This window comes from Girardinichthys multiradiatus, chromosome 21 (genome assembly GCF_021462225.1).
Source record: "Girardinichthys multiradiatus isolate DD_20200921_A chromosome 21, DD_fGirMul_XY1, whole genome shotgun sequence".
Lineage (NCBI taxonomy): Eukaryota > Metazoa > Chordata > Actinopteri > Cyprinodontiformes > Goodeidae > Girardinichthys > Girardinichthys multiradiatus.
Genome location: NC_061813.1, coordinates 988,027 through 1,015,950, shown reverse-complemented (window position 1 = coordinate 1,015,950; position 27,924 = coordinate 988,027). Strand labels below are relative to the sequence as shown.

Sequence of the window (27,924 nt, the reverse complement as noted above, 5' to 3'; positions counted from 1 at the left end):
CAAGGAAGAGATTTCAGCTTTGCATTTGCAGTTATAGAGACACAGAGTTCATCCTTTTACCAATGTCCTTTTCTGTTGCTTATGTCTCTTATACACAGAAAGCTATCTCAGTGGATAAAGAGGCAGATGAGGAAGTACTGAAAGAGCCTTGCAGCACAACTGAGAATTACTTCATCTCTGTCACCATGGAAACAGCCGAACAATCAAAGCTGGTGATGGACTGTGGAATGGAGGGGGCTGTGTCTGATTCACCTGTGCATGAAATGGATTTTAGCACTAGTGATGAGCTTGTTGGCTTAAAGGCAGACTTATCAGACTCTCAGGGAGCAATAGTTAGCTCATCATTAATCTATGCTCCTACCAGCACAAGTCAGATTGATAACAGTACCTGCTTTGAAACTAGTCATTGCACCCTGATGCCCATCAAGGATGAAAAACAAATAGAGCAAGTGCACGAGGAGCTCAATAGGAATGAGTCAATCAACTCATCTGTGTCAGACACCTTTTCCAGTGCTGACAGTGTTTATGAGAATGAGGCCCACCATAAGAGGCTAGACCCACGAGAGCAAGATCCTGATGAGGAACATGAGTCAGAGCAGTGTGTCGAGCCAGAAAAAGAGCCAGAACCAGAACAGTATCCAGAGCCAAAGGAAGACTGTGGTATGGTGAACATGTCAGAGCAAGGAGCTGACCCAGAGACTAAGGAAGATTTTGAAATGCCAGATTACTCTGAGCATGAGCAAGACCTTCAACCCAAGCAAGACCCTGAGCATGAGCAATACTCTGAACTTGACCAAGATCCTAAGCTGGAGTTGTATGGAGAACTTGGACCTGAGGGAAGAGATATTAATAATTTAGACGATGATCAAAATCTAGCAGAATATCCAGATGAAGGTCCAGAGGCCGATGAAATCCTGTTTGAACAACCTTTTCATGAAGAGTCCCCATTAGAGCAGTGCATAAGAGAAGAGGCAATGTCAGATGTGTCAAATGAGTCCTACCATAATCCTGAAGATATCGATGAATGTTTGAGAGTTGAGATTGCAGCACCTTCCTCAGATAGTGATACAGATGAAAAATGGAGAGCCATTTTCTCCTCTTCCATAAACAGAGAAGATGATGACTCATATTTGGATAGTCTTCAACTGAGTGCCCAAGAACTCTTTGTCCAAAAGGTTGAGGAGACAGTTTATAATAATCAAGAGAGCAGCAACTTTGAACAGGTTATTATTGAGGTCCCGAAAGTACCAGAAGTTCTGGAACAACCTGAGATTGTAACTTCCTCTCCAATGCCTCTACAAGAGGTTAAATACAGCCCATTCATCCTTCAAGGTTTGTCAAAAATATCTGAAGATGAGAGTGAAAGCTACAGAGATGCCAATCATAACCACTCAAAACTCCAAGAGAACAACAGTTTGGACTCAATCAAGAAGCTACCCAAAGACTTCTGTGTAATTCAGGAGACAAAGAGTGAAAATGTTAGTACGGAACATGTAGACTTCCAGCTAGCTCGCAAACAATGGCGTGAAATGGAGGAACAAATGAAAAATAAGATTGTCTTACCAACAACTAAGCAGTCAACCCTCCAAAGCAGCCTCAGCTTCATGTATACACCAGTCCGCAACATTGGAAGAACTCCCAAAAAAGCGAGGGATCTGGAGAGTTTAAACCTAGTTATGGATTATTCCCACACTCAATTCAGCCCTTGCTCAGAAGATTCTGGCCTGGAAGATTCCAGTTACAGGTCCCCTTCTGATGATGCCGAAACACCAATTGAAAGGGAGATTCGTGTTTCAATGGAGAGGGAGGAAAACTTGAAAAGAGAACGGGGACTTGCCAGGATGGGAAAATCAATGGATTGTGCTCCGTCACATAGTATTCCTCGATCCAAAAGTACTCTACTGACTCCATCATTTATTATAACCTCCTCACCAACAAAAGAACCAGTGAGACATGAAGTGTCTGCAAACAGCGTCATAATTTTAGACCCAAGAAATGATTTCACCTCCAGCCCGAAAGGTGGCAAAGACAACACATCCTCTGGGTCTGGAGAATGGCACTCTGAGGAAAATAGTTCCAATCTAATTCTCCTTGAAACCTCCAATCTGATCATACGAAGTGCCTCTGAGTTCTCCCTGAACAAAGCCTGCGAAGAGCCCCAGGAAAAAATGTTCCTCAACAACCCCTTCTTCAAACTACGTTCAAGAAGCACAATATCCCTGGTAGATGAAGAGATAAGGATGGTGAAGCAGAGGGAGGAAGAGCTCAGGAAGGAGAGGGCCAACCTTTATGGTAAAGACATGTTCAACACAGAAACTGGTCTGGCAAATCGCATGGACACTTTGACATTTGATACCATAGGTATGACAGTAATGTACTCAAAGCATTACATCATTTGCAAACCTTTATAAGTTTATTTATAAGTCGTGTGTGTTCTCATTATTAGGTATTGTACCAGTTAAGTGCAAGTCCTCTCCATCATCACCAATGAAAACAACCCACAGGATGGATCGTTCTGCCTTATCCTGTGATCACAGGGTGAGTTCTGTCTCCAAGGGTTTGTTTTTAACATATCTTATTCACACTTATTATCCTATCCAAAACATGACTGGTCTTGTTCCATGTTTCAAAAGGAAACCATACCTCTTCTCTCCCTTTTAGCTACTATTAGCTACTTCACTAATAGTGAAGAGAATAGCTACTTTTAGTCTGGGAATACTATTATCTTCCATCTATTTAGATTAAGTGTTTATTATTTATGTTTGTTAGATGTAAGATGAGCAGCTATGGCACAATAAACAACAAACTAAGCATGCAATATTTTCAGCAAAGAAATAGTCAGATTTTTTTGCAGGAAGGGGATCCGTATCATTATAGATAAAAAGAAAACCGCTTAAAAAGAATTTTGCACATTTGGCAGTTTGCAAATTCTTTCTGGCTGGAAAAAAACTGAAAAAAATAACATTTACATGTACGTCCCATAAAATTTAAATATTGTGAAAAAGTTCATTATTTTTTGTTCCCTATTTCAGAAAGTGAAACTTATATATTGTATAGATTCATTATATATAGAGTGAAACATTTCAAGCCTTTATTTCTTGTCATTTTAAAGATTATGGCTTACAATGAAAACAACAAAATTCAGAGTCTCAGAAACATCCTAACCCACATCCTACCTGTGGAGCAGAAACACTAACAATATCGAACACGTTTTCAGTTTCTTTTTTTTATTATGTGTCCTGACCAGCAGAAATGTAGTCTGAGGGTCAAGATGAAGCCCAACATATTTACTTTCCTAACCCTGTAATGCTCCTCTTGATAGATATACAGGTCCTTCTCAAAATAGTAGCATATTGTGATAAAGTTCATTATTTGCCATAATGTCATGATAAAAATTTAACATTCATATATTTTAGATTCATTGCACACTAACTGAAATATTTCAGGTCTTTTATTGTCTTAATACGGATGATTTTGGCATACAGCTCATGAAAACCCAAAATTCCTATCTCACAAAATTAGCATATTTCATCCGACCAATAAAAGAAAAGTGTTTTTAATACAAAAAACGTCAACCTTCAAATAATCATGTACAGTTATGCACTCAATACTTGGTCGGGAATCCTTTTGCAGAAATGACTGCTTCAATGCGGCGTGGCATGGAGGCAATCAGCCTGTGGCACTGCTGAGGTCTTATGGAGGCCCAGGATGCTTCAATAGCGGCCTTTAGCTCATCCAGAGTGTTGGGTCTTGAGTCTCTCAACGTTCTCTTCACAATATCCCACAGATTCTCGATGGGGTTCAGGTCAGGAGAGTTGGCAGGCCAATTGAGCACACTGATACCATGGTCAGTAAACCATTTACCAGTGGTTTTGGCACTGTGAGCAGGTGCCAGGTCAGTCAGTCATTTTCTACCGCTTATTCCATAGTGGGTCGCAGGGGAGCTGGTGCCTATCTCCAGCAGTCTATGGGCAAGAGGCGGGGTACACCCTGGACAGGTCGCCAGTCCATCGCAGGGCAACACACAAACAACCACACACACACTCATTCATACACCTAAGGGCAATTTATAGTGACCAATTAACCTAACAGGCATGTCTTTGGACTGTGGGAGGAAGCCAGAGTACCCGGTGAGAACCCACGCATGCACGGGGAGAACATGCAAACTCCATGCAGAAAGACCCCTGGTCGGGAATTGAACCCAGGACCTGCAAGGCAACAGTGCTACCAACTGCGCCACCGTGCAGCCCTCGTGCTGAAAAATGAAATCTTCATCTCCATAAAGCTTTTCAGCAGATGGAAGCATGAAGTGCTCCAAAATCTCCTGATAGCTAGCTGCATTGACCCTGCCCTTGATAAAACACAGTGGACCAACACCAGCAGCTGACACGGCACCCCAGACCATCACTGACTGTGGGTACTTGACACTGGACTTCTGGCCTTTTGGCATTTCCTTCTCCCCAGTCTTCCTCCAGACTCTGGCACCTTGATTTCCGAATAACATGCAGAATTTGCTTGCATCTGAAAAAAGTACTTTGGACCACTGAGCAACAGTCCAGTGCTGCTTCTCTGTAGCCCAGGTCAGGCGCTTCTGCCGCTGTTTCTGGTTCAAAAGTGGCTTGACCTGGGGAATGCGGCACCTGTAGCCCATTTCCTGCACACGCCTGTGCACGGTGGCTCTGGATGTTTCTACTCCAGACTCAGTCTACTGCTTCCGCAGGTCCCCCAAGGTCTGGAATCAGCCCTTCTCCACAATCTTCCTCAGGGTCCGGTCACCTCTTCTCGTTGTGCAGCGTTTTCTGCCACACTTTTTCCTTCCCACAGACTTCCCACTGAGGTGCCTTGATACAGCACTCTGGGAACAGCCTATTCGTTCAGAAATGTCTTTCTGTGTCTTACCCTCTTGCTTGAGGGTGTCAATAGTGGCCTTCTGGACAGCAGTCAGGTCGGCAGTCTTACCCATGATTGGGGTTTTGAGTGATGAACCAGGCTGGGAGTTTTAAAGGCCTCAGGAATCTTTTGCAGGTGTTTAGAGTTAACTCGTTGATTCAGATGATTAGGTTCATAGCTCGTTTAGAGACCCTTTTAATGATATGCTAATTTTGTGAGATAGGAATTTTGGGTTTTCATGAGCTGTATGCCAAAATCATCCGTATTAAGACAATAAAAGACCTGAAATATTTCAGTTAGTGTGCAATGAATCTAAAATATATGAATGTTAAATTTTCATCATGACATTATGGAAAATAATGAACTTTATCACAATATGCTAATATTTTCAGAAGGACCTATAAATACTGCATGAGAAGATCAGCATTGGTGGTGATGCTTCATACACACCTTTGGACAGCAGAGGAACTGTCATCTGAATGTCACAGAAAAAACAAAAGACACTAGACCATTGTGCTTTCCAACAATCCCCCAAGATTTGGCATAAGTACGATGGATGCTAGTCAAATACTGTAAGAGACATGAAGATGATAGTAAAGTTGTAACAGATGAAATTCTTTACCTGCCTTTCAGTATCCTGAGGCCTACACTGGAGGAAGACGGAAGAGTGCCATGGCTCTGCGCTGGGAGGCAGGCGAGTTTACAAAAATCAACTAAAATGGAAGAAGTTGCCATTTTGCCAATTCGAGGGCAACAGTTGATGTTTTCATTCAAGTTAGATGCATTTATTATTGTTATTTGTTACATGTTGGGTCATATCCTAAATTTTGCTTTTGTGATGCTTTAGAAAGCCAATGAGAATGTTTGGACAAGTCCATTTTTTAACATAAGTCCAGTTTGTACAGTGTATCAACTGAATTAGAGGAGGTTTTGGTTAAAGGTTGTACATTATTTTCACTTAACACAGTTCTGTAATTTTCCAATAACATCTGAATCAGCAGAGGTGGAAAGAGGACTAAAATCATTTATTAAAATAATGATTACTTGGAGAACCTAATGTCCAACTAATCTTCAAACAGTTTACAAAGTCAAGGGCCAACAATCAAATTAAACTCCCCAAACATTTAAAACATTTGGGGCATATGATTTGTTATTTTTGTGAGGACTATTATGTGGTGACCAACTTACAATATACAATATGTTCAGTGACGCACCTGGCTGCTAGTACAAAATTCTAAAACCATGTACTTATATGTTGTTTAAAGTTCCTACAAGCACACGGTCTTAAAAGGCAACGGTCTTCTTCTGTTGCAGCAACATACGTTGGTCCTGTAAATTAGAATGTTGTTTAATATAGAATAAAATAATTAGAAACAGAAATGTACAACCTTAAAGCTCATTTTCAAAAAGATTGGACCATTACTTTAAATTCCACCTTTAATGTCCAGCATAAATAATCAGCTACTGTGCACAAATTGCTTGTTTGCTAATTTTCATAAAGCATGAAGGCAACCCTTAGCTGATTCCTTAGACTTTGGCAAAAGTATTTCCCAATCAAAAAATGCTAATACTACAAAAAAATTTAATTATTGTAAACATTGTATAAAAATTATCAGGGCTAATTATCAAATATGTTTTATTCATAAATATACTGATACCAATACTTTTTACTTGTAATGTGATGATCATTGAATAATTTTGTGATTTTGCTGTTAGTTGATTATGATAAAACACATCAGTTTGTATGTAGGAGTCTGCAGAGTGGTTTGCAATGTTGCCAAATTAGCACATTTGTTGCTAGATTTTCAGACCCCCATTTGACATTCATTCAAAGAAATCACCTAGCAGCAAGTCTAGCACGTTTTTGGTAAACCGTGACTGAGGTGAATCTGTTAGCACACGCAGCAACGGGCTAGAACAGGCTGCCGAGCGGTTCTGGCAGCACGGAGTAGAACTGGCAACGAGCTGAGCATGTGCAGAAAAAACTCTTCTCCCAGTTCTTTGTCGACTCACAGAGTTTTTGTTTATTCTGGTGATGATATAACTGTTTAAATTTTACTATGAGCAAAAACATAGCAGACCAAAACAGAAAAATATACAGTGATAATAATTAATAATTTAGTGCAATAAACAAAAACAACTACTGAGTCAAAATGTAATTGGTACTGCAGGGTTGAAGCTTTTTATTAGTAGATATAATTTTGGCAGCTTTAGGACCGTCTTTCTTGCCTTTCTTTATAAACAAAACCAGAAAACAAAAACATAATAGCCTACACTTTAAATCATAGTCTACAGTTTCGGATTTCCACACTATGAAATAAAAAGTATTGATTTTTTCATTCTAGTATCGATCCGATACTCACTTTGGTATCAATGCTATCAATATTTAGATACACCCACCCCTAGTGGTCACTGATGACCCTCCTATTATCCTCCCCAACAGTTGAGTGCAACAGGGTCACAAAAACTTCACTAAAATTTCTGTTTTACTAATTATGAAATATTAGGTTATTGTAGCAACCTCAATGTGTCAACATTCTCTAGTCTGTACTAAAACATTCATTTAAAATGTTAGGTTGAGGCCAAAGCTAGTTAGCAACAGAAATCAAGCAAGATGGCTTTTGTATACAAGTCGTCCGTTTCGTACCAAATAGCGTGTTTCTGTCTCCACCGTGACTGTGGTAACGCCTGTCTTGGCTGTGGTGACTTAAATCCTTTTCAGTGGTGACTTGATTATTTATGTTTACAATAATTACTGTTCTAGCATGGCTTGTAAATTTCATTTTTAACTAAGCATAAAATGTTGTGTAGGTTCAATGTGGAGTCTGTTGATCATTACACATTAAGTTGATTTTCATTGAGGTCAGCTTCAGTAGAAGTTTAGAGGGTCTGTACTAGTGTAGTGCATGGATGGAGAGCTAGCAGCAGGCGGTTAGCTTCTGCAGCCTTAGCTTCAGAACTACACATTGGTTTACAAGTCATCACAAACCAGAACACAAGATTCCACATAATTACTTCATTCTCCAAGTACAAATGAAGTCAGGTCTCCACAGCATTAAACTTTTCATGTATTTCATACATGAAAAGGCAACACATGCTAACAATAGGTCAAAGTACTCATCCAAGACTATGGAGCAGTATTCCCATTTTATCCCATGTTGTTGGAGGTGCACATTCACAAGGCAGACAACAGTGGAATTTCAACCAAACAAAACAGGAAAAATCATTGCCATGTCAGCAGACTGCATTCCCAGTCTTCCTTTCCACAGCTACCTTTGAACAATGTGGACAGAAACAGAATCAGTTTGTGGCCTCAAAACTGGGCTTCTAGTAGCAACACATGGCATGCACAGTAACATTCTCCAGGCCAAATCTGGTTGTTTAGGTCTTCGACAATATAAAGCAATGTAAACACTGTAGCAATTTACAGAATATTTCATACAGTCTATATTACATTGTTAAATTTTCATGTAAAATAGCCAGAATTAGTGTAGTTTAAGATTAGACATGTCTATCAGCGGACCTAGACATGCTGTTATTTTGGTAAATAACACAGCTAAATTATGTCTTTAACAATAAAACATCCCAAGGTCATTTTAAAGTCTTTCCAAAAGAAGGATAAGTGGCTTTCCATCTCTTCCCCTCATAAATTATGATTTATGCATCCATCAGAACTCTATCATGTGACCTTCCTGCAATAGTGATGTCTTGTTAACTAAAAACCTGCCCTATCTTTCTAACAACTACTGTGTACAGCTTTATTTCACAGGGAAGCTGTGTCATGATTGTGATTGTTCGCACCTCTGCCAATGTCCCAGGATGCATTGTGGGTAGTGGATGCGTATTTTGATAAGTCTTGTCATTGAGCATTGGTTAAGCAGGATTAATACAACAAAAGAGGGAATAGGCGCCACCCTATGGTGTTGAATAGTCTGACACCACTGTGTCTGTTGCAGGGTTCACTGTCATCATATTAGAAGATGAATCTCCAGCTTTCTTGTGATTTCAGTTCATTATAATCTGCCACTCAGTTTCTGTGTGTGGAGCCCCCCTATTATACTTTATAATAATGTAATATGATTTTAAATATCACTATGTCCAAGATTTAAAATGACTAGGCTGAAAGCAAACTGATGCATTAGAGAGTAGCTAATCCTAAACCTCCAGTGGAATTCAAGTGAGTTAGAGTGAAGTGAGTAGTTCTCTTCCTTCTCTGTAAATCAGTAGACATAGCTGGAAAGCTCTCTCTCTCACTCACTCTCTCTCTCTCTCTCTCTCTCTCTCTATATATATATATATATATATATATATATATATATATTTATATACACATTCCAAACATGAATTTTCCAGTCTGTTTAGGGTTTTACTCTTAGAGCATAATAACAAAAACTAGTCATAAAAACTAGTCACTTTAAAAAGGATAAGAGTGCTAAGCTTGTGTGATGGAAAACATTTCCTAACAGCATATCCCAGTGCGATCTCTGTTATCTCTTGCCTGCTAATAGTCAGAAAACCTAAAAAGGTTTAAACCAGCACTGAAATGAGGAAACACAGGCTAAAATAAATATTATAATATAAATAAATATATAGTGAAGTGAGTTCTTGATTGCTGTGATGAAACTGTGCAGCAGGCACCAATCTGAAAACATTTTGTGTTTTGTGTCTCTTGCATTGAGCTTTACTTCTCTTCTAGTTTTACTCGGATCAGGTTTACATTTCATGACAGTTTTTTTAAAAAGTGTATGGAAATTTCTCTAGATTAAATATGTCTTGATCAATGGAGGATGATTTGGTGTTTGTTAATGTAATCCTCAGGTGAAAAGGTTTCAGCAATAAGCTTGCAGAAACATTTGTTGCTTCTCATCAGTCTGGGTGGGGTTAGGGAGAACTTCATTGCAGAGGAAGGATTGCCAAGAGAAAGCCTCTTCTCTCAAAAACAATACAGCAGTGCACCTGGGGCTTGTAGCTTTGCATTTGAATGAACCACAACACAAAGTAAAGATGTTTTACCATAAATCCAGCACTTTATTCGGCAAAAAGTATGAAAAATAGGCTCCTGTTGCAACTACATGACCTGAGAACCTTGCAGTCACTGAATGGCCCATGAACACCTCTTCAGACTGTATTTTTGAGTCAAGTGGCTGAGCCTGTCTGCATGGTAGCGCAGTTGGTAGCACTGCTGCTTTGCGGCAAGAAGGTCCTGGGTTTGACTCCCAGCTGGGAGGTCTTTCTGCATGGAGTTTGCATGTTCTCCCCATGCATGCGTGGGTTCTTTCTGGGTACTCCAACTTTCCCCCCTCAGTCCAAAAACATGACTGTTAGCTCAATTGGTCTGAGGTGTGAACCCTGTCTCTTGCCCGTAGGCTGCTGGAGCTAGGCACCAGCTCCCCCTGTATGCAAGAAGTGGGTATGGAAAATGTATGGATGTGGTTATGGAAAATCGAGGTGTTGCAATGACCGCGGTCCATCTGGTTAAAATGCTGTGCTGGGACCAAGAGAGTAGATAATACCCACAAACCTCAATGACTAGAAGCAATGTTGTTTAGAAGAGTAGGTTAAAATACCCTCACAATGCTATAAAGGACTGATCCAGGTTTACACATCCTACTTCAAGTAACTGCTTAAGGCTGCTCTACAGACTCCATGTGTCTTGGGTTGTCCTTAGTTTTCTTCATGACAGATTTGAAACTGCCTTTTCTTTTCCTCTGCTGTATTTTACCACTAACAGAGAATCTGAGACTGGAAACATTTGCTGGCTTTTGCTGAGATTCTGAATGTATCTAAATGTAATGTAGATTTATTCTTGCTAAGCTCAGTTTTGAAAATATATTTTGGTGTCACTATCTGTATTGATAAAGAAAATGCTACGTTATGTTGCTCACTCTATATTATATGTATTTTTGTACAATGCTTCAGCTGGGCGGACATAAGGAACATAAAGTGCAAAATGTTTGGAGTCTAAAAAATCTATAGAAGAGATAGACATTTAAAAAAGATCTTTATAAGAACAGTTCTGTTAAGCTTAATTTAAAGGACAAATTTACAATAAAGGTCACTTTAAAGGAGTTTACTGAGAAAGTAAAGAAGTTACCGAGTGCAGAGCACTTCATTTTAAACGCAGTTCAGTTTAGTATAGTTAAATTCAAAAAAATAGTTTCTTACTTAAGGAAAATTTCCAGATGGGATGAGAACAGGTCCAGCAGACCTGGAGGCAGTTTTTCTAAACCACCTGGGACATGAAATGACAAGGCAAAGACACAGATACACAGAAGCACTGATCCATACAGGCTTTCTGTGGAAATGATGGAAAAACACAAAAACTGGGAGCAACAGTAGCAGAGGTAATAAGTACAAAAGTAGAGTTGGAGAACTAAACATGAAGCTTACTTGGAGAAGTCAGGATAATCTATAAACATCCAGAAACATACTTAAACAGGTGTAAAAAGTGCAGATGGTGTCGATTGAAGTTCTGGAATCTGTCTGAAAGCAAACTGCAAGGTTTGGATAACATGAGGTCATGATACATTTAATTTCAAATCTTATGATATAACTTCCAGTCAAGCACTTTCTTTTTGTTCTTCGTTCTATAATCTTATTGGAATAATCAAGAGAGATCAAAACATCTAAACTCCAGCTGCACCGTTTGGTATATTTGGGACCTCTCAAGCAAGAAAGAAAGAAAGATCCCAGTTTTAATTCCGGCTCCTCCTAAAAGCGTTCCATAAAGTCAGAGTGGGTTGTGGTCTTAACAGCTGTCTGCCCCAAAAAGATTTGCTTTACGTTTTGTTTGTAGGCTTTAGATGTTGAAACTGCAGCTTTTAAATCTCAAGCAGTGCTTGTTGATGTTTATAAAATGTGTGAATAGTCCCTGTTGTGGTTTTTAGAGCTAATTGGGATCTTTATGAAGAAATATGCAGGGACTATTCACTGTGGATTTCTCCTACTGTGTTTTAAAGAGATTTGTGCAACAATAAATACATTTTATGTGAAGAATATTGGCTGGCTTTTATTTTTGCTGCTTTTGTCTGTGTGAGTATATGCAGAAGAACATTTGATGCATTGATAATCAGAAACCACCACAGGTGTTCCAGCTGCTACAATAGACCACATAAGAAACATGAAGCTGACCTCGCTTTGGGAAAAATACATTTATTCATGGCTCCCTGCGTTACAATAAAAATGTGTTTACATTAGTTTTTGAAAACCAGGACAACCTATAATGATGTCTGGAAGATAATAGATGTCAAGTTATGCAAGAGTTGCATGGAACAGTAACTACAGCACCGCTTTTCATAAAAATGTCTGAACCTACACAGCATTTACTTCAACAAGAGACTGTTTATGACTGCTTGCATTGGAACGCCACTGATTCCTACTGAACAAACAAGTGCTGCTGACATCCTTCTGTACAGGCGACAAAGCTGTGGCTCTGTGGGTGTTGGCTGTGTGTCCTGAATATGTGGGGCATCTCTCAGCAAAAGCCAGAAACTGTAACAGAGGCGCAGGCTGGTGGAGAGACATTGCTGACCCCTGCTGCTGGAGGGTCCAAAGATAAGAGGTGCTGCTTCCCTTCCAAGTGCTTACTTGATCTCTCACTTCTCAAAAAGATATTATTTCCCTCAGATTCTATGGAAACCAGAAATGCTATTTTATGCAGTCAAATAGGTTTAACATAAAATACTTATAGTCATATAAAGACTGCTAAACTGCAGTCTTTATATGACTATAAGTATTTTATGCATGGAGCAGCATGGAGCAGCATGGAGTAGCATGGAGCAGCATGGAGCAACATGGAGCAGCATGGAGCAGCATGGAGCAACATGGAGCAACATGGAGCAGCATGGAGCAGCATGGAGCAGCATGGAGCAGCATGGAGCAGCATGGAGCAGCATGGAGCAACATGGAGCAACATGGAGCAGCATGGAGTAGCATGGAGCAGCATGGAGCAGCATGGAGCAACATGGAGCAACATGGAGCAACATGGAGCAACATGGAGCAACATGGAGCAACATGGAGCAACATGGAGCAACATGGAGCAACATGGAGCAGCATGGAGCAACATGGAGCAACATGGAGCAGCATGGAGCAACATGGAGCAACATGGAGCAACATGGAGCAACATGGAGCAGCATGGAGCAGCATGGAGCAGCATGGAGCAGCATGGAGCAGCATGGAGCAGCATGGAGCAACATGGAGCAACATGGAGCAGCATGGAGTAGCATGGAGCAACATGGAGCAGCATGGAGTAGCATGGAGCAGCATGGAGCAGCATGGAGCAACATGGAGCAGCATGGAGTAGCATGGAGCAACATGGAGCAACATGGAGCAACATGGAGCAACATGGAGCAACATGGAGCAGCATGGAGCAGCATGGAGCAACATGGAGCAACATGGAGCAGCATGGAGTAGCAGCGACACGGGATGATTTAAGATCTGAAGACACTATCTGGTGTCATTTTTTAACTTTATATTAGAATCTATAGAGAAATGTTTATTTCAATATATAGCATGTGTGTGTAATTCAGCTTATTTTAATAATCATAATAAGTTTTGATAATTATTAATAATAATAAAAATACAAATTTTGGATTTTTAATCATAAACAATAACTGCTGATATCTAAATTTGTAACAAGGAAGTGTTCTTAGCTGCTGAGCCTGTATCCGTTTAGCAACAGCAGCAACAACCTTTTCCCATCAGATGCTCTGAACAGCGTAGCTATAGACTCTGATCCCCACACAATGAATGACATTGAATGATATAACATCGAAAAATGCTTATTTTGTGTCACAATCATCTTTTATCACGTCTTTAATTCTAATACGTGTCATTGCTGCCCAATTCCTTCAATTTAAGATGCTTTCGTTCAATTTCTGCTTTTATGGGAAGAGTGTGTCACAGGTTACTTTAAGCTAAACCTGTAAGATTTTACATCCTCATTCTTGTTTATTTCAGTTGGATGCTGGGCCTTTTTAATGTCATTTAATTTATTTGAAATTAACTGTAATTAAATATTTGAAATTGTTTTAGTTATTTTCTTCCATCCTCTTATGATTGTTGTAGATATTATTGTTTAGTTCAATGTTGCTAAAAAGTTGAAATCTCAATAAAGTTTGAATCATTGAAATAATATTCTGTAGATAGACGCTAGAAGCTCACTAGTTAATATGATCTTCTGCCATCATGTGGCGAAGACTAATAGTTGCATTTCCAGTCCTGTTACTTGTGTTGCTGACATTACCAAGGCAACAGTGTTGTGTTGCCTTGCACAGGTGAGACCTGCCCAAGGCAAACAACAGAGCTGAGGAGAAGCATGAAAGACAGGAGCCAAACATGAGCAGCCTCTTTTCCAGGTAATTCCTTTATGCTTTGCATCATATTAACAGAAAATATTTGCATGTTTGTCATACTGTGTATCTCATTGCTTTCCAACATTTAGTGGATCATTCGGGAGTCATTCCCATTGTTTAAATATTCAATGTAACCCTAGAAGAGATTTCCAGATGCAGGCAATTGAGCAGATTTTGAAGAATTCTGAGAAAAACCTGGGTGAGATCTGCACCATCTTGGCCTCCTACACCAGGAAGACAGCCAAGCTCAGGGACAAGGCTGACCTGCTGGTAGCTACTCTCCTTGACTTCTCACATAAAGAGGATCCTGAGTTTCAGATTGGCCTCAAGAACCTGGCTGAAGATCTTGCTATGGTTCAGGATTACAGGCATGCTCAGGTCAGAGGTATTCTGGATATTTATCTCAGCCAATCCATTATGTTCCTTTCAAAGAATCAACTCAGTGAAGCTTTGTTGTTGCAGGTAGAGAGACTGGAGACAACAGTTGTTACTCCTCTAAAAGCCTACGGATACATAGTCAAAAATAAAAGGGTGAGTTTAATAATCCCACCCCTGAAAGATATAACAACTAAAGATACTTTTACCCTAAGAAGTTGTTTTCACACAGGCATCTCCTTAGACACATTGACACAATGAACAAGGTTGTATCTGTGTGGAAATAAAAACTTCTGCAGTTTTAAAATCTCCAAGCCTGTCACTTTTGTTTGTTAAAAATGATGCATACCTTTCTCACTAACCAGTAGACATTGACTATTAAACTACTAGCACACTTCTAATAATTGCTGAGCAGTTTGTTGCATCTTTTCACTGATAACTTTAACTGTTCAGCTTTGAGGTTGAAAGGCCTCAGCCATCAACCTAATCTTTAGCTCCCTCCAGCAGTTTTCTACCAGCTTGAGTCAGGATTCCTGCAGGGCTGCTCCAAACAGTTTGTATTATTTTTATCTCGGTGTTTTGGGCCACTTTCAGGCTGAAATGTCCAATTACAGTTTCTGGCTTTTTAACCCGTTTGAATAATAAACTGAACCTGACTGCAGGTTTAGTTTAATACTTGATAATATGTATACTTGATAATATGTATACTTGAATATATGTATTGTCAATTGGCGCCATATGAATGAACTGAACTAAAATACTTTAAATGCAAATCTGTAACGAGTATGAATACCTTTGGTCCTAATGTTGATATGATATCAGTTAAACATGGGGTAGCTTCTGTGGGTTCTTTTGCCTCTTTCTGCACTTTGGTGATATTCCTATCATATTCCAGCAGTGGCAACATCTACTGTTGAACACCAGTTGTATGGAGGACCAATCCTGCCATAACTAAGAATAAATACAGAAATAAATAACTCAATAAAATAGTTACTGGGCCAAAACGTAGTTAGAAATTTAAATTAGTGCACCATTAAAAGCAACGAAATAATAAAAAGAAGAGATTTATTTAATAATTGATCAATTTATGAGGTATAAATATATTTCTATTTTAATCCACTATTTTTATTTAAACAACTAATTTTCAAATCATATTTTTTTCTTAAACTCTATATTTTTCCTTTGTTTATTGAATACAAGTGAACTTCTTGCCGTTATATTTTTCCTACCCATTTTATTTCTTTCATATTTATTACCACTCAAATATATTTAAAACATGTTTTTTACTTATAAATATATGATTTTTCAATTTTCAAGTCAAATTTCAAACTATTTCACTGTCCTTTTATTTCTTAAGCACTGCTATATTTTGTCCTCTAATATATCCCTGTAGTATTTTTTTACCCAACGGTTTTCCCTGAGCCCTTTTATTTCCCTTCTTTTTTACATTCCTCTGTCTCTGTATTGTCTTTTCCTCCTCAACATGCTCTTGGAAATGTAAATACGAGCTGGAACAGCGTTAACGCCTCAGCTTCTCTCCTATTGGCTGAGGTCAGCCATCTCTGACTCCCAGAGATGTCATCCGATCCAGTTCTTGCTTCAGTTTGTCTCTTATTGGTGCTGGAACCCACCTGGGGGCATGGACAACAGATTGTGCATTATCTTTTTACTTTATCTTACAGGTGAAAGGTAGGACACCAAACCCTTTAAATATGTCAGGATATTGATCCACTATATAAGCAAGCCAGTTTTATGGAGTTGCATTGGTGCAGTAAATCCTCTTGACTAAGCCTAATTTTTTATATGCCTCATCACCTAGCAGTGACTCATGTCCATCTGGCATAACTACAAACATGGGGTTATGTTCTTTTCCATTAACTCTCACTTTGAGTCTGCACTTGCCTTTTGGTTGATGGGTTGTCCTTTATAGGCTTTGAGTGAGCAAGTGTGTGGAAACATCTAAGGCCTTGTCTTCATTGCACAAATGTCCTGCTCATTTCTTAATAAGTTAGCATTTGCTCCCGTGTCAAGCTTAAAAGGAATGACGGCTCTATTTACCGGCAGAGGGACCGTCCACCTGTCCTGCCCATCTCTGTTCATGGACTGTTTACGTTTTCTTGGCTTTGAATCTTCTTGTGTTACAACACTTGCAAAGAAAGTGTCACTTAGAGCAGTTTCTTCCATGGCATGAACACTTTTATCTTTATTTTGTTGCATCTTGGAGAAACACTGCTTTGCAAAGTGATTCTGTCCTTTGCACCTTTAACATTTTTTCCATATGCTGGAGACAGTTTTGGTGCATGTCGACTACCAAACCTTTTACAATTGAAAATCTCTGGGTCCTTTTGACATTTAGCCATTTCCATTCTCTTTTTGTGTGTTGCCGAATATATTGTGGAAACTGGCATAGCAGAGTCCCTTTGTGTATCTCCAAACATCCTAGCATGCTGAAGGCTTACTTCACTGGGCATTACAGAAGCTCACTGCACCAATTAAGGTCAATTCAGTCTCTCTCAGCAATCATTCTCTCACTTTTTTATCGTATATTCCGATCACAATCTGATCCCGAATCAGTGAGTCTTGCAGCACTCGAAAGTTACAGGTTTTAGTTTTCAGTTTTAGGTCTGTTGAGAAAACATCAAAACTCTCACTAGATGCTGCAAGTGTGAGGGAAACATGTACCTTTAGTAAGTTTCATTTTTCTTTGCTAAACAGTGTTTATTAAACTTCTGAATGACTGTCAAACTTGTCTTTATCCTCTTCATCAGAGCAGACAGATGTGTTGTAAACCTCCAAAGCTTGAGATCCCGAGACAATGATTAGCAGTGCAGTTTTCCTTCTATCAGGTTTGTTATCCAGCCCCATAGCCTGTATGTACAGCATAAAATGCTGCTTAAACGTTCACCACTCAGGTGGCTTCAAACTTTCCATGACTCCTGTAGGTGGATCACTCCTGGTACCATGTAATGTTTCTAATAAATGAAGAAAGTTGGGTTCTTTTGACTTTCTTTTAATGATCGCTGCAGTGAGGTCAAACAGCTTTCTTCATCCAGGAGGTGTTGCATCTTCTAATCAGCTAAACAATGCCTATATACATTATGCATGATAGAAAGTATGTGTGTCCTTTAGTGGTAGGAGTAGTAATTACAGATATCACTACACCTATGACATTGTGAAAGTTTGAGAAGTATTAATTAGTGTAAACATACATTGCCAGATTTCTTCTGTCATCTTGTCTCTTTAGGGTTCTCTGTAGGTGATCATCTTCCACATCCCAGCATCCTAAATACCAGACTCCAAACTAAGGGCATGATCCTGTTTTCAACTTTAGCCAGTATGAATTATAATCACAAGTAGCACCAGTAGCGCTTGTTCATGTGTTTACAGGTCCACTCCGTGGCAGCACGCAGAGCAGATCTTCCTGGCTTGAGCAGGAGAAGGTGAGATGGTGTTGAGGCATTGTGGTCCCACAAAACAAGAGCGTGCTGCATGACTACGGTGCGAGCACCTCCACGGGCTGAACCATCGGCCCTCCGGCTAAATCCCTGGTCGTCCCGTATGCCAGTCCGCCCCTGGTTGTATGTTCCCCTGGTTAGATTGTGAAAACAGTCCCGTTATTGAGTCATGCTTTTATTTTGAAAGCAGTCCACAAACGTGAATGCCTCCTAGTACTTCGGCAAACTGGAGTATTTTCTCAGTTAGAGTCAAAAGGATACTGTCAACTATCCCGACTAACAGCAGCATCTACCACTAAATCCACAATGCTTCTGACTTGTTAGCAACAACATGACAGAAGTTAGCCGGTTCTACTAGCTCCTTTTCAGAACCAGGCTGTCATAATGAGGCTCAGCAGCTGCTTCCTAGAGGCTTGACCTCAGTCAATAGGAGAGAAGCTGAGGCGGTAACGCTGTTCCAGCTCGTATTTACATTTCCAAGAGCATGTTGAGGAGGAAAAGACAATACAGAGACAGAGGAATGTAAAGAAGAAGGGAAATAAAAGGGCTCAGGGAAAACCGTTGGGTAAAAAAGTACTACAGGGATATATTAGAGGACAACATATAGCAGTGCTTAAGAAATAAAAGGACAGTAAAATAGTTTGAAAAATGATATATTTTTGAGGAAAAAACATATTTTAAATATATTTGAGTGGTAATAAATATGAAAGAAATAAAATGGGCAGGAAAAATATAACGGCAAGAAAGTAAACAAATTAAATTGATCAATTATTGAACAAATGTCTTTTTTTTATTATTTTGTTGCATTTAATGGCACACTAATTGCTCAGTAATTATTTTATCGAGTCATTTATTTATTTCTGTTATTATTTCTAAGATATGGCAGGATTGGTCCTCCATACAGCTGGGCGTTTTCATGTTAATGCAAACTATCCATGAAAACGGTACCTAACTAGGCTGATTACATGACAATCCCGGTGTCCACTCACACAAACAACAAATGTCCTGCCGAACCCGACAGGTGACAGCACGACTATGAGCACATAAAAGAGTGTGAGTATCTCAGTGGTGCAAAGCCGGATAGAGCATGAATAATTAACAAATGACTGGCTTCCTCTGCCGTCTCTCAGAAATCACAGCACAACAGCAATCAGACAAGAAAATATAGTTTTTGACTAAACGGTGCACATGACACAGTGAACACTGACTGGATCTTGTTCTCTCTCTTGAATGAATTCTTTCAGGCTGAACTAAAGAATCTCAGTGGTGACCTGAACAGAGAACACAAAGAGTTACAGAAACTGGAGAAAATCCGCCTGAGGAACTCTGCAGACCGACAAAGCATTGTATCCTTTTCTCAGAAACCTTCTAGTGCATGAGCAGAAATGAAAGATGTTGTCACTTTAAGGAACTGGTTAAAAATAAAAGATTCATGTTGTGCTCATGACTCAGATCATGAACATTTCCTCAACTTCGGTTTTAGTGTTTTACTCAGCAGACACAAAAATAAAAGTAGAAAATTAGACGGTCAAATATACAGAAGCGTAGAGCTGCCACCCAGGCAAGACAAAAATAATATGTTATAACTGGAAAACTCAATTATTCTAACAATATACATTTCATGTCTGTGCAATATGAAATCACATTATCATAATGTATATTTTATGGTAGTACCATAGAAATATTACATTGTTGGAACATGTTACATGTTTACCTTTTAACATAATGAAGTTGATGACAGTGCAGATAAGTGGTTCCGAAAATGTCTTGTCTACAGGAACTGATGAAGCTCTATTTCATGATTGGATTGAGCCATGGAGAGACTCTGCTGTTTTTCAGCAGCTTGGACAGTATTGTGGGAACAATAAATGATCACGTTCATGCAATGTATATATTTATACTCCATGAATGGAATGGGTTTTTTGTTATAACATAAGTATGTATATTGTAATAACTGTCATAAGATGGGACTTGGGCCAAATTGCAGACAACGAAGAGGGAGCCACTAGGTGACTGATATTATTTAATAATAATAAAAAGACAGAAATCAACACAACACAGGATCAATGAAGACAACGGGCATAGAGCAGGCAGCAAACAGGGTAGTAAACAGTAGCAACCAGTGCAGAGCAATGACAACTAGAGAGATTAAATACTGAGGGAGAGTAAAGAATGAACCAATGAACCAAGGGAGCTAATCAGATGGGAATCAGAAGCAGCTGGTGGAAGGGAGACTGAATGTAACTGAGGGAGAGTGACTAATTAACACAAATGAGCAAGGAGGGCATGGAGTTCATCAGTGGGGGGGTCTAGTTTAGTTTCTGTTGGTGCAAGCACATGTGGGGATCAATAGGAATGAAGAAGTGGACAAACTGGCAAAAGAAGCTCTAAACAAAAGTACTGTGGAAATGAGGGTTAAATTGAGTAAATCTGAGGTGAAGAGTATGATTTGGAAGCACATAAATCAGGAGTGGCAAAGACAGCGGGATGATGGAAAGAAGGGGAGACATCTGTATAAGGATAGTAGGACAGCAGAGTCCAGAGTGCAGGGTGGGTATAGAAAAGAAGAATCTGTTATTACAAGAATGAGGATAGAACATTGTTCACTAAATAGTACACCATACATAATAGGGAAAAATGGGACAGGGAGATGTGAATGTTGCCAGGAAGAAGAGACAGTTGAACATGTGGTTTTAAGGTGTGCTGGTTACAGTGCATAAAGGAAGATTTTGAGGGAAAGGTTGAAGGAACTAGGAGTAAAAGAGTTAACTTTGAAAAGTATTTTGGGTTTGGGAAGCAGAGCACAACTCCGGGTATTGGTGTCCTTTTTTAAAGGACACAGGGATCTATTGGAGGGTGTAGGTAGTGGCTGACCCATACTCTTGAACAGTAGGTGGCGGTAATGCCCCATTAAGTAGGTCACCAACCGCCGTAAAACTTTAAGAAGAAGAAGAAGAAGAGTGCAGGGATGTAGTAGAAAACATCTAAGTGAACAGAAACAAGTAAAAATGAGGCTATCAAAATAAATATGAACAGGGAGGAATCAGATCTAAAAGGAAATGTAAACTAGCTCATCTAACACAGGAATTAAGAAGGTAATCTAAACACAGACAGGGTTATAGAATGATGAATCTAATATGAACTAACATAACAGCAAACAACAGCAAGAATGTAAGAGGAAACAGGCTGGAACTCAAACTCAAAACCAAACACCAGCAGATCATGACAATAACATCAATATTGTACAAATATGACAAGTCTATTGTTATATTATTTTATTGTCATTAAGCTTTGATGTTGTAACATAGTCAAGCTCTATTTTATTGTTGGGGTGGCAACAGATATTTTAGATTACTTCATTGTATTTTGGTAAATTCAGGACAGGACTGGGATGTTATGATCCACATTAGCAGACTGCTAATAAAACAGGGGTCTTAAAGCCAGTCCTCAAGGGTTGGTGTCCTGCAGCTGTTAGATGTGATCCTGGTCCAATACACCTGAATCAGATGGCTGAATCACCTCTTAAACATGCAGACAGGTTCTGCAGAGTTCTGCTAACAAGTTGACTATGTGGTTCATGTGTGTTTTAAGGCAGAGATCACGACGGCTGCAGTTTAAGACTCCTGCTTTAGAAGTGTTGTAAAAACGGCCTGTTAAACACCCTGACCTGCCTTGTGTGCAACTGATGAGGCTGTCACCAGTCACAAAGTGTCATTATAGGGGTTCAACTTTTGCTATTTTGAAGTTTCGCATATGTGTCCACAAAACAACTACCTACTCATATAATATGAACAACTGAGAACTTTTGTCATTTTTTCTTGACATTCTTCACATCTTTTAGTCTCAGGTAAAAAGCCATTTAAACTAATTAATTTATCAGGCAGCTCACAGACATCAATATGATTTCATATTGACTTTGCAGGCAGAGGTCAGTGCTCAGAAGGCTTCCACAAACGCCCAGCGGAGCATCAAACAAATAGAAGAGACCATCACAGAGTTCCAGAGACAACAACTGGAGGATGTCAAAGTCAGTTTTACACATGGATCACTTTGTGTACACACACATCCCTCAGCAGATACGGAATCTATGTGACTTACAGTCAAGTTTATATGATTTTTTTTTTCTCTTGGCAGAAAAGCTTCTTAGAATTTATCACAATTGAGATGCTTTTTCATGCTAAAGCACTGGAGGTCTTCTCCCACACTTACCGAAACATGGAGGCCATTGATGTAGAAAAGGATCTGGAGGTGATTCTCTAAGTTGTAATAGTGAGAATAATGAATGATCAATAATGGGACTGAAAAAACTGTTTACCTTAATTGATATGACATTCTCCTAAATATTTCAGATCATCAAACAGAAATAACCTCAGTAAATAGAAAAAAAAATTTCTATTAAGAGAAAAAAAAATCTCTCCAAACCAAGCTGGCCCAAACTGTTTGTTCCACCTAAAAAATGCCATCAAGTGTTTGTAAGAACTGGCAATGAATCTTTTCAGTAGAGGAATTTGGGCCAGTTTAGCTTTGCAGATTTGCATTAATTCAGCCACTTTGCACATTTTTTTAGCATGAACTTTGACTAGACTACTCTAAAATGTTCTTTTCGAACCCCTCATTGGTGGACTTGCTGGGTTGCATGGAGCTTAAGACCCTGATCATGATTCCATCTCAGGATTTCCTGGTCAAGAACAAATATTTCTGCTTCCATCCATTTGACCAAGTCACCCATTTGTAATTTATTCTTAATTCATGAATTAATTGGGGCCTGCCATAGCAATGCATAGGAGGCATTGAATGCATTGCATGGAGGCACCTATTACTATTCACCTCTAAACTGGACTCTTTATTATTTTTCTGCCGTCCAGATTAATGTGGCCCGAACCTCAGCGTGCACCCCCACAATATATATATCAGAACGTCCGGCTCGGTCCCGGGAGGTGTGCTATTACTTTTATTGGCGTTTCGAGTTACCATGGCGACGTAATTAACGAAAAACCGCCCCCCCAAAATCCCCATAGGAATGAATGGAGTCAGGGGCGAAGGAATCCTCAAAATTCACTGTTTTTGAGGCTCTACTGTATCGCCATACTTTCACCTAGAAACACAGTTTGACTTTCAGTTTGTAGGAAAATCCGCCGGCTCTTCAGAAGTGAAAACGGTTTGTTGATAACTGCTACAGTTTCTCTAAAATTAGACTCCAAGCGACAAAAAGTTTGCGAGAAAATCACACTCTTAACAGTGGAGATGGCAGTTACTAGAGTGTAGAAAGAGGGGATTTTTTCAGGAAAAATTAGTTTCCACTGGCACTCACAGCCACAAATTTCGCTCTACAGTCACAATTTTCGGTCAGATTGTAGGGCCGGGCCTCTGCTTTCAGACAATAACTTTAAAATTGTTCTAGGTTTCGTCGATTTCTGTCAAAACACCCTCGATCGCCAAGACTCACAGGAATTCTGTAGGCCTTCTCCCATGTATTTTCAATGAGAGTTTGACCTGTAATCGATGAGTGACACCATTTATTTCCATAAACATATTTTATACTGTGAATGACATAGAGCTATGAAAATCTCCATGATTGGGATGAATATTATCGTTCCCCTGTCCGTTCTGATAAAAACGGTCCAAGAATGACATCGATCGCCCCTACGGTTTCAGAGTTATGGCCAGTTGTTCGGGAGCATGCGCCTCCATGTTATAAAGCCTAGACCAGGGGAGACAGAGAGAGAGGTGCTGCGTGAGTGAGAAACAGCAGGTGTCAAGTTACACTGACGCTCTTTGCTGATTGGCTGATTCATTCCTCACTGTTCTATTTATAGCTCTGTGTATCTCCTACTGTATATGTCTGGATGTGATTCTGTCTTTCTTTCTGCCTCTCTGTGTCTCACACTGGGACACACACCCACACACACATACACACACACACCCACACACACATACACACACACACCCACACACACATGCATGGATTACTATCTTTCTGAGGACTTTGCATTGACTTTCATTGATTTTCATTCATTTCTATGGCTTAAACCTGACCTGACACCTAACCCTTTGACCATCTTCATAGGAGGCAACTACATGGCGGCCATGTTGTGTGGGGATCTTAAACAGCATGTACTGCTGTTCCAACACCCAGACAACAGTGATTAACCCTAAAGGTCAATTTCTTTCATCAACCCCTCCATGCTTATTAATGATTATTTAAAGCTTATAATAACATACACAATGGTTTTAGAATAGCAACAATGTTCTATATAACTAATAGAAATAACCCAGACCTGAAAGGACAACCATGCTTGATTTTCAAAATAAGATAAAACATGCTCTACAAAATAAAAGCCTTTAAACAATAGATAATTGCAGGAGTGGGCTTCACACTACTGTTGGAGCTCCCCCAGTGATGGGAATGGGACTATGCTGGTCCTTTGAAACAGGCTTACTGAAACTTCCAAAATAAAAGCCCACACCTTCTATAGTTACTATGAATTTTGTGAGCTGACAACTGCATAGAAAATTATTTTTAAATAGCAAGCGGGTTCTATTTAACTAATGGAACTAACCCAGACCTGAAGGGACAACCATGCTGGAGTTTCAAAATAAGACAAAACATGCTCTACAAAATAAAAGCCCTTACATTTTAAACTATAGATTCATTGAAGGACTGGCCTTTACACTATTTTTGAAGCTCATCAAGTGTTGGAAATTGGACTATGTTGGCCCTTTTAAAATAAGGCTTACTGAAACTTTCAAAATAAAAGCCTCAGTCTTCAAGAGTTACTATGGATATTGTGAGCTGACAAGAGCATAGAAAATGATTTTTAAATAGCAAGCGGATTCTATTTAACTAATGGAACTAACCCAGACCTGAAAGTACAACCATGCTGGACTTTCAAAATAAGACAAAACATGCTCTACAAAATAAAAGCCTTTGCACTTTAAACAATACATCATTTCAGGACTGGGCTTCACACTAATGTTGGAGCTCACCCAGTGTTGCCCATTTAAAATAAGGATTACTGAAAATTTCAAAATAAAAGCCTCAGTCTTCCTGAGTCACTAGTAATATTTTAAGCTGATAATAGCATAGACAATGAAAAAATAGCAAGTTCCGGTCCGAGAAGCACGCACCAAGAGGCGGGCCCCGTCTAAATTTCTTCTGAAATTTTCTAGTTCATAATGCAATTTATTCTTGTACATTATTCCACATCAGCTACTCTGCTTGCTACCAGACACATTTGCATCTGTGGGGCTCTAACTTCCTCCACTGGTTCAAAAAAAGGTTTCTGCTGCTGTGTGACTGTAGTAATCTCATACGCTAGACGTCCAGTGACCTTCTGATTTCTTCACCTTTTTCAGCAGCAGGGGTCTGCCTTGGACCTTGCTTTAAAACTTTAGGAGCTATGTAATTAAGCTGAAAACTGAATTCAATTTTAAAACCCTTTTTTTTTTAAAGAATGCCGGTAAACCATTATGTGTTTGCAGAAATGTTAAAGGTGCCTAAACAGTGCAGGTTTACCCAGCATTTAACTGGTGTTGACAGCAGCAGGTACCCTGGTGTGGTGGCTTGGTGACAGAGCCTGGTGGCATGTGTAGCCTAGTTTATTCTGCATTGTGTCTTTCAGAAATAATAGTATGTCGACTGCTGGAGTGAAGGCACATTTATTGCTCCTGCATGGAAACAGCAGAAAGTAGTAGTTTGCAGCTGGTTCTCAACCACCAGAATATTCTCTAGCGCCTGTTTAACTACCAACAAAACTATTTTCAGTGAAAGAACACAGCTACATTCAAAGTGCTACATTCAGCATGAGAGCAACTAAACATCTGCTAATATGATCCTTTCACTCTTTAACAAAGCTTACATACACCAGAACGCACTTGTTACACAAAAACAGTGACTGAACTATCACATGCTATACTTAAAATACAGTTATTAACCCCAGGAAAAACTACATTCCTTCTCCCAAAGAGTCCAAAAGAAAAGAGACTATCTGATAGCGTGGGAAACACTTGTCCCATCAGTTTACACACCAAACTAAAATCCAAAATAACAATCTGTTAGGGTGATGTGCTCGAAAATAAAGAAAACAATTCACAGTTAAAATGATAACATCAAAGTAAATCAGAATAAAATTTGAATTGCTAATCTGGAAGTTACCCACTGTTGCGCAGTGGAACTTCCTCTATTCAAAATAAAAGCTATCTGCGCACATATAACTGTCTATCACAATAAACTGCCACTTACAATCTAGTGTAACAATATCACACTGCTACACATGGCCATGATGGCAACTCCTCAGACTAACGTCATCAAGGGCCAGATCCCTGAATCTTTTAGACGTGTCTCTGCTTCAACTCACCTGACCTATAGAATTAGCAGAGCTCTCTAGAGCTAGACTGAATACTACTGCAGGTGTGTAAGACCAGGGAAACATCTAAAAGCAGAAACCTGGCCCTCAAGGACTAGAAATTGAGAACCCTGACTAAGAAAAGTTTCACTTTTTTCTCATCAGTCATCATTCCTCATCATTCCTTGGGATCATCAAGACATATCTTGGTAAATGTGAGACGGACCTTTGTGTTCTTTTGGGTCAGCAGTGGTTCTGGCCTTGGAGCTGTTCCATAGATAACAGCATGCCCAGCCTCTTTCTTATTGTCTCATCATGAACTCTGACCTTAACAGAGGCAGTGAGACCTTCAGAGCTTTAGATATTGTTCTGGGTTCTTCTGGGGCCTCCTGGATGAGTCGTTGATGCTGTGGTTGGTCCTTGGAAGGTTCACCACTGTTTCGTGTTTGCTTCATCTGTGGATAGCCTTTTCCCTTAACTGAAATCATCATTTGAAAACAGTTTTTTGTATTTATTCAAGTTATCTTTGTTTGATATTAATATCCAGTTGATGATCTGAAACATTTAACTGGGACTAAAAACAAACAGAAGAAATCTGTAAGGGGATAAATACTAACAGCTCTGCAGATTTTTTTCTTGTGATAAAGCTTCATCAGTGAAACCATTGTGGGCCCTCATCCTATTGTAGCTCTTCACTGGTAGAATTGGGATGCTGGACTCCCACACTCGGCCTCTGGACAGCTCTGCCAGGAGCCAATCATCTCCTCTAACAAACCAATTCTCAAGCCTTCCTCTGGCCTCTTGGAGAGGCCAAGCCCTCAGTCCAATGGAAGCCTCTAACACGGGTCAAAGCCACAGACAATGGCACAGTCAACGTGACGAATTAGCTAAGAAGGTGAGTCTATCAGTCACCTGAGCATCATCATGACAAACAAGGAACAAATCTGAGCTGAAAATCTGTTGTCCTGAAAGGTATTGCTCTAAGTGCTGTCTCATCTTATTTTACAGTCTCACAGCAGCTTACAATGCCAAGAAGGCATGGAGGAGGAGCTAGAACAGGAGGAGGATGAAGAAGAGGAAGAAGAGGAGGAGTTTGAAAGCAAGATAGAGCAGGATAAGGACATCAGGCAGTCCTACGCTGCTCAGTATGCTCAGAAAACCAGAAAACAAAATTGAGTCATGCTGTGAGCTTCATAGGACGCTTTGCTTCCTCATCTTAGTTAGCTTTAGACAATCAGAAAGAAGAAATCTTCTTTCATGTACCTAGAAATCTTGCTTGTTTCCTGGACCAGCCTCTCAAGGGAATGAAAGATAAGCACACCTCATATACAGGTCCTTCTCAAAATATTAGCATACTGTGATAAAGTTCATTATTTTCCATAATGTCATAATGAAAATTTAACATTCATATATTTTAGATTCATTGCACACTAACTGAAATATTTCAGGTCTTTTATTGTCTTAATACGGATGATTTTGGCATACAGCTCATGAAAACCCAAAATT

General features: G+C 39.5%; 2 protein-coding genes across 2 annotated transcripts in view; both read left to right on the top strand.

The window, feature by feature from the left end:
- Window positions 1-11,886, top strand: part of LOC124858004 (histone acetyltransferase KAT6A-like) — an 88,587-nt gene extending 76,701 nt beyond the window's left edge. The window contains exons 6-8 of the mRNA XM_047349682.1: window positions 99-2,361; window positions 2,447-2,538; window positions 5,524-11,886. Coding sequence (XP_047205638.1) covers window positions 99-2,361; window positions 2,447-2,538; window positions 5,524-5,607 — 2,439 coding nt within the window. The 3' untranslated portion in view covers window positions 5,608-11,886. The remainder of the gene's footprint in view (window positions 1-98; window positions 2,362-2,446; window positions 2,539-5,523) is intronic.
- Window positions 11,887-13,962: 2,076 nt separating this feature from the next.
- Window positions 13,963-27,837, top strand: LOC124858278 (CBY1-interacting BAR domain-containing protein 2-like). The gene is made up of 9 exons (XM_047350254.1): window positions 13,963-14,246; window positions 14,384-14,621; window positions 14,706-14,774; window positions 19,318-19,419; window positions 21,915-21,920; window positions 21,996-22,100; window positions 22,208-22,321; window positions 27,107-27,313; window positions 27,427-27,837. Exons 1-9 carry the CDS (start codon window positions 14,227-14,229, stop codon window positions 27,592-27,594), a joined length of 1,029 nt encoding a protein of 342 aa, XP_047206210.1. The 5' UTR covers window positions 13,963-14,226; the 3' UTR covers window positions 27,595-27,837.
- The last annotated feature ends 87 nt before the right edge of the window (window positions 27,838-27,924 follow it).

Coding starts and splice junctions, on each gene's coding strand:
- LOC124858278 (XM_047350254.1), top strand. CDS start 14,227: ATGAGCAGCCTCTTTTCCAG. Junction 14,775..19,317: donor ACATAGTCAAAAATAAAAGG/GTGAGTTTAATA, acceptor GAATTCTTTCAG/GCTGAACTAAAGAATCTCAG. Junction 22,101..22,207: donor AACAACTGGAGGATGTCAAA/GTCAGTTTTACA, acceptor TTCTCTTGGCAG/AAAAGCTTCTTAGAATTTAT.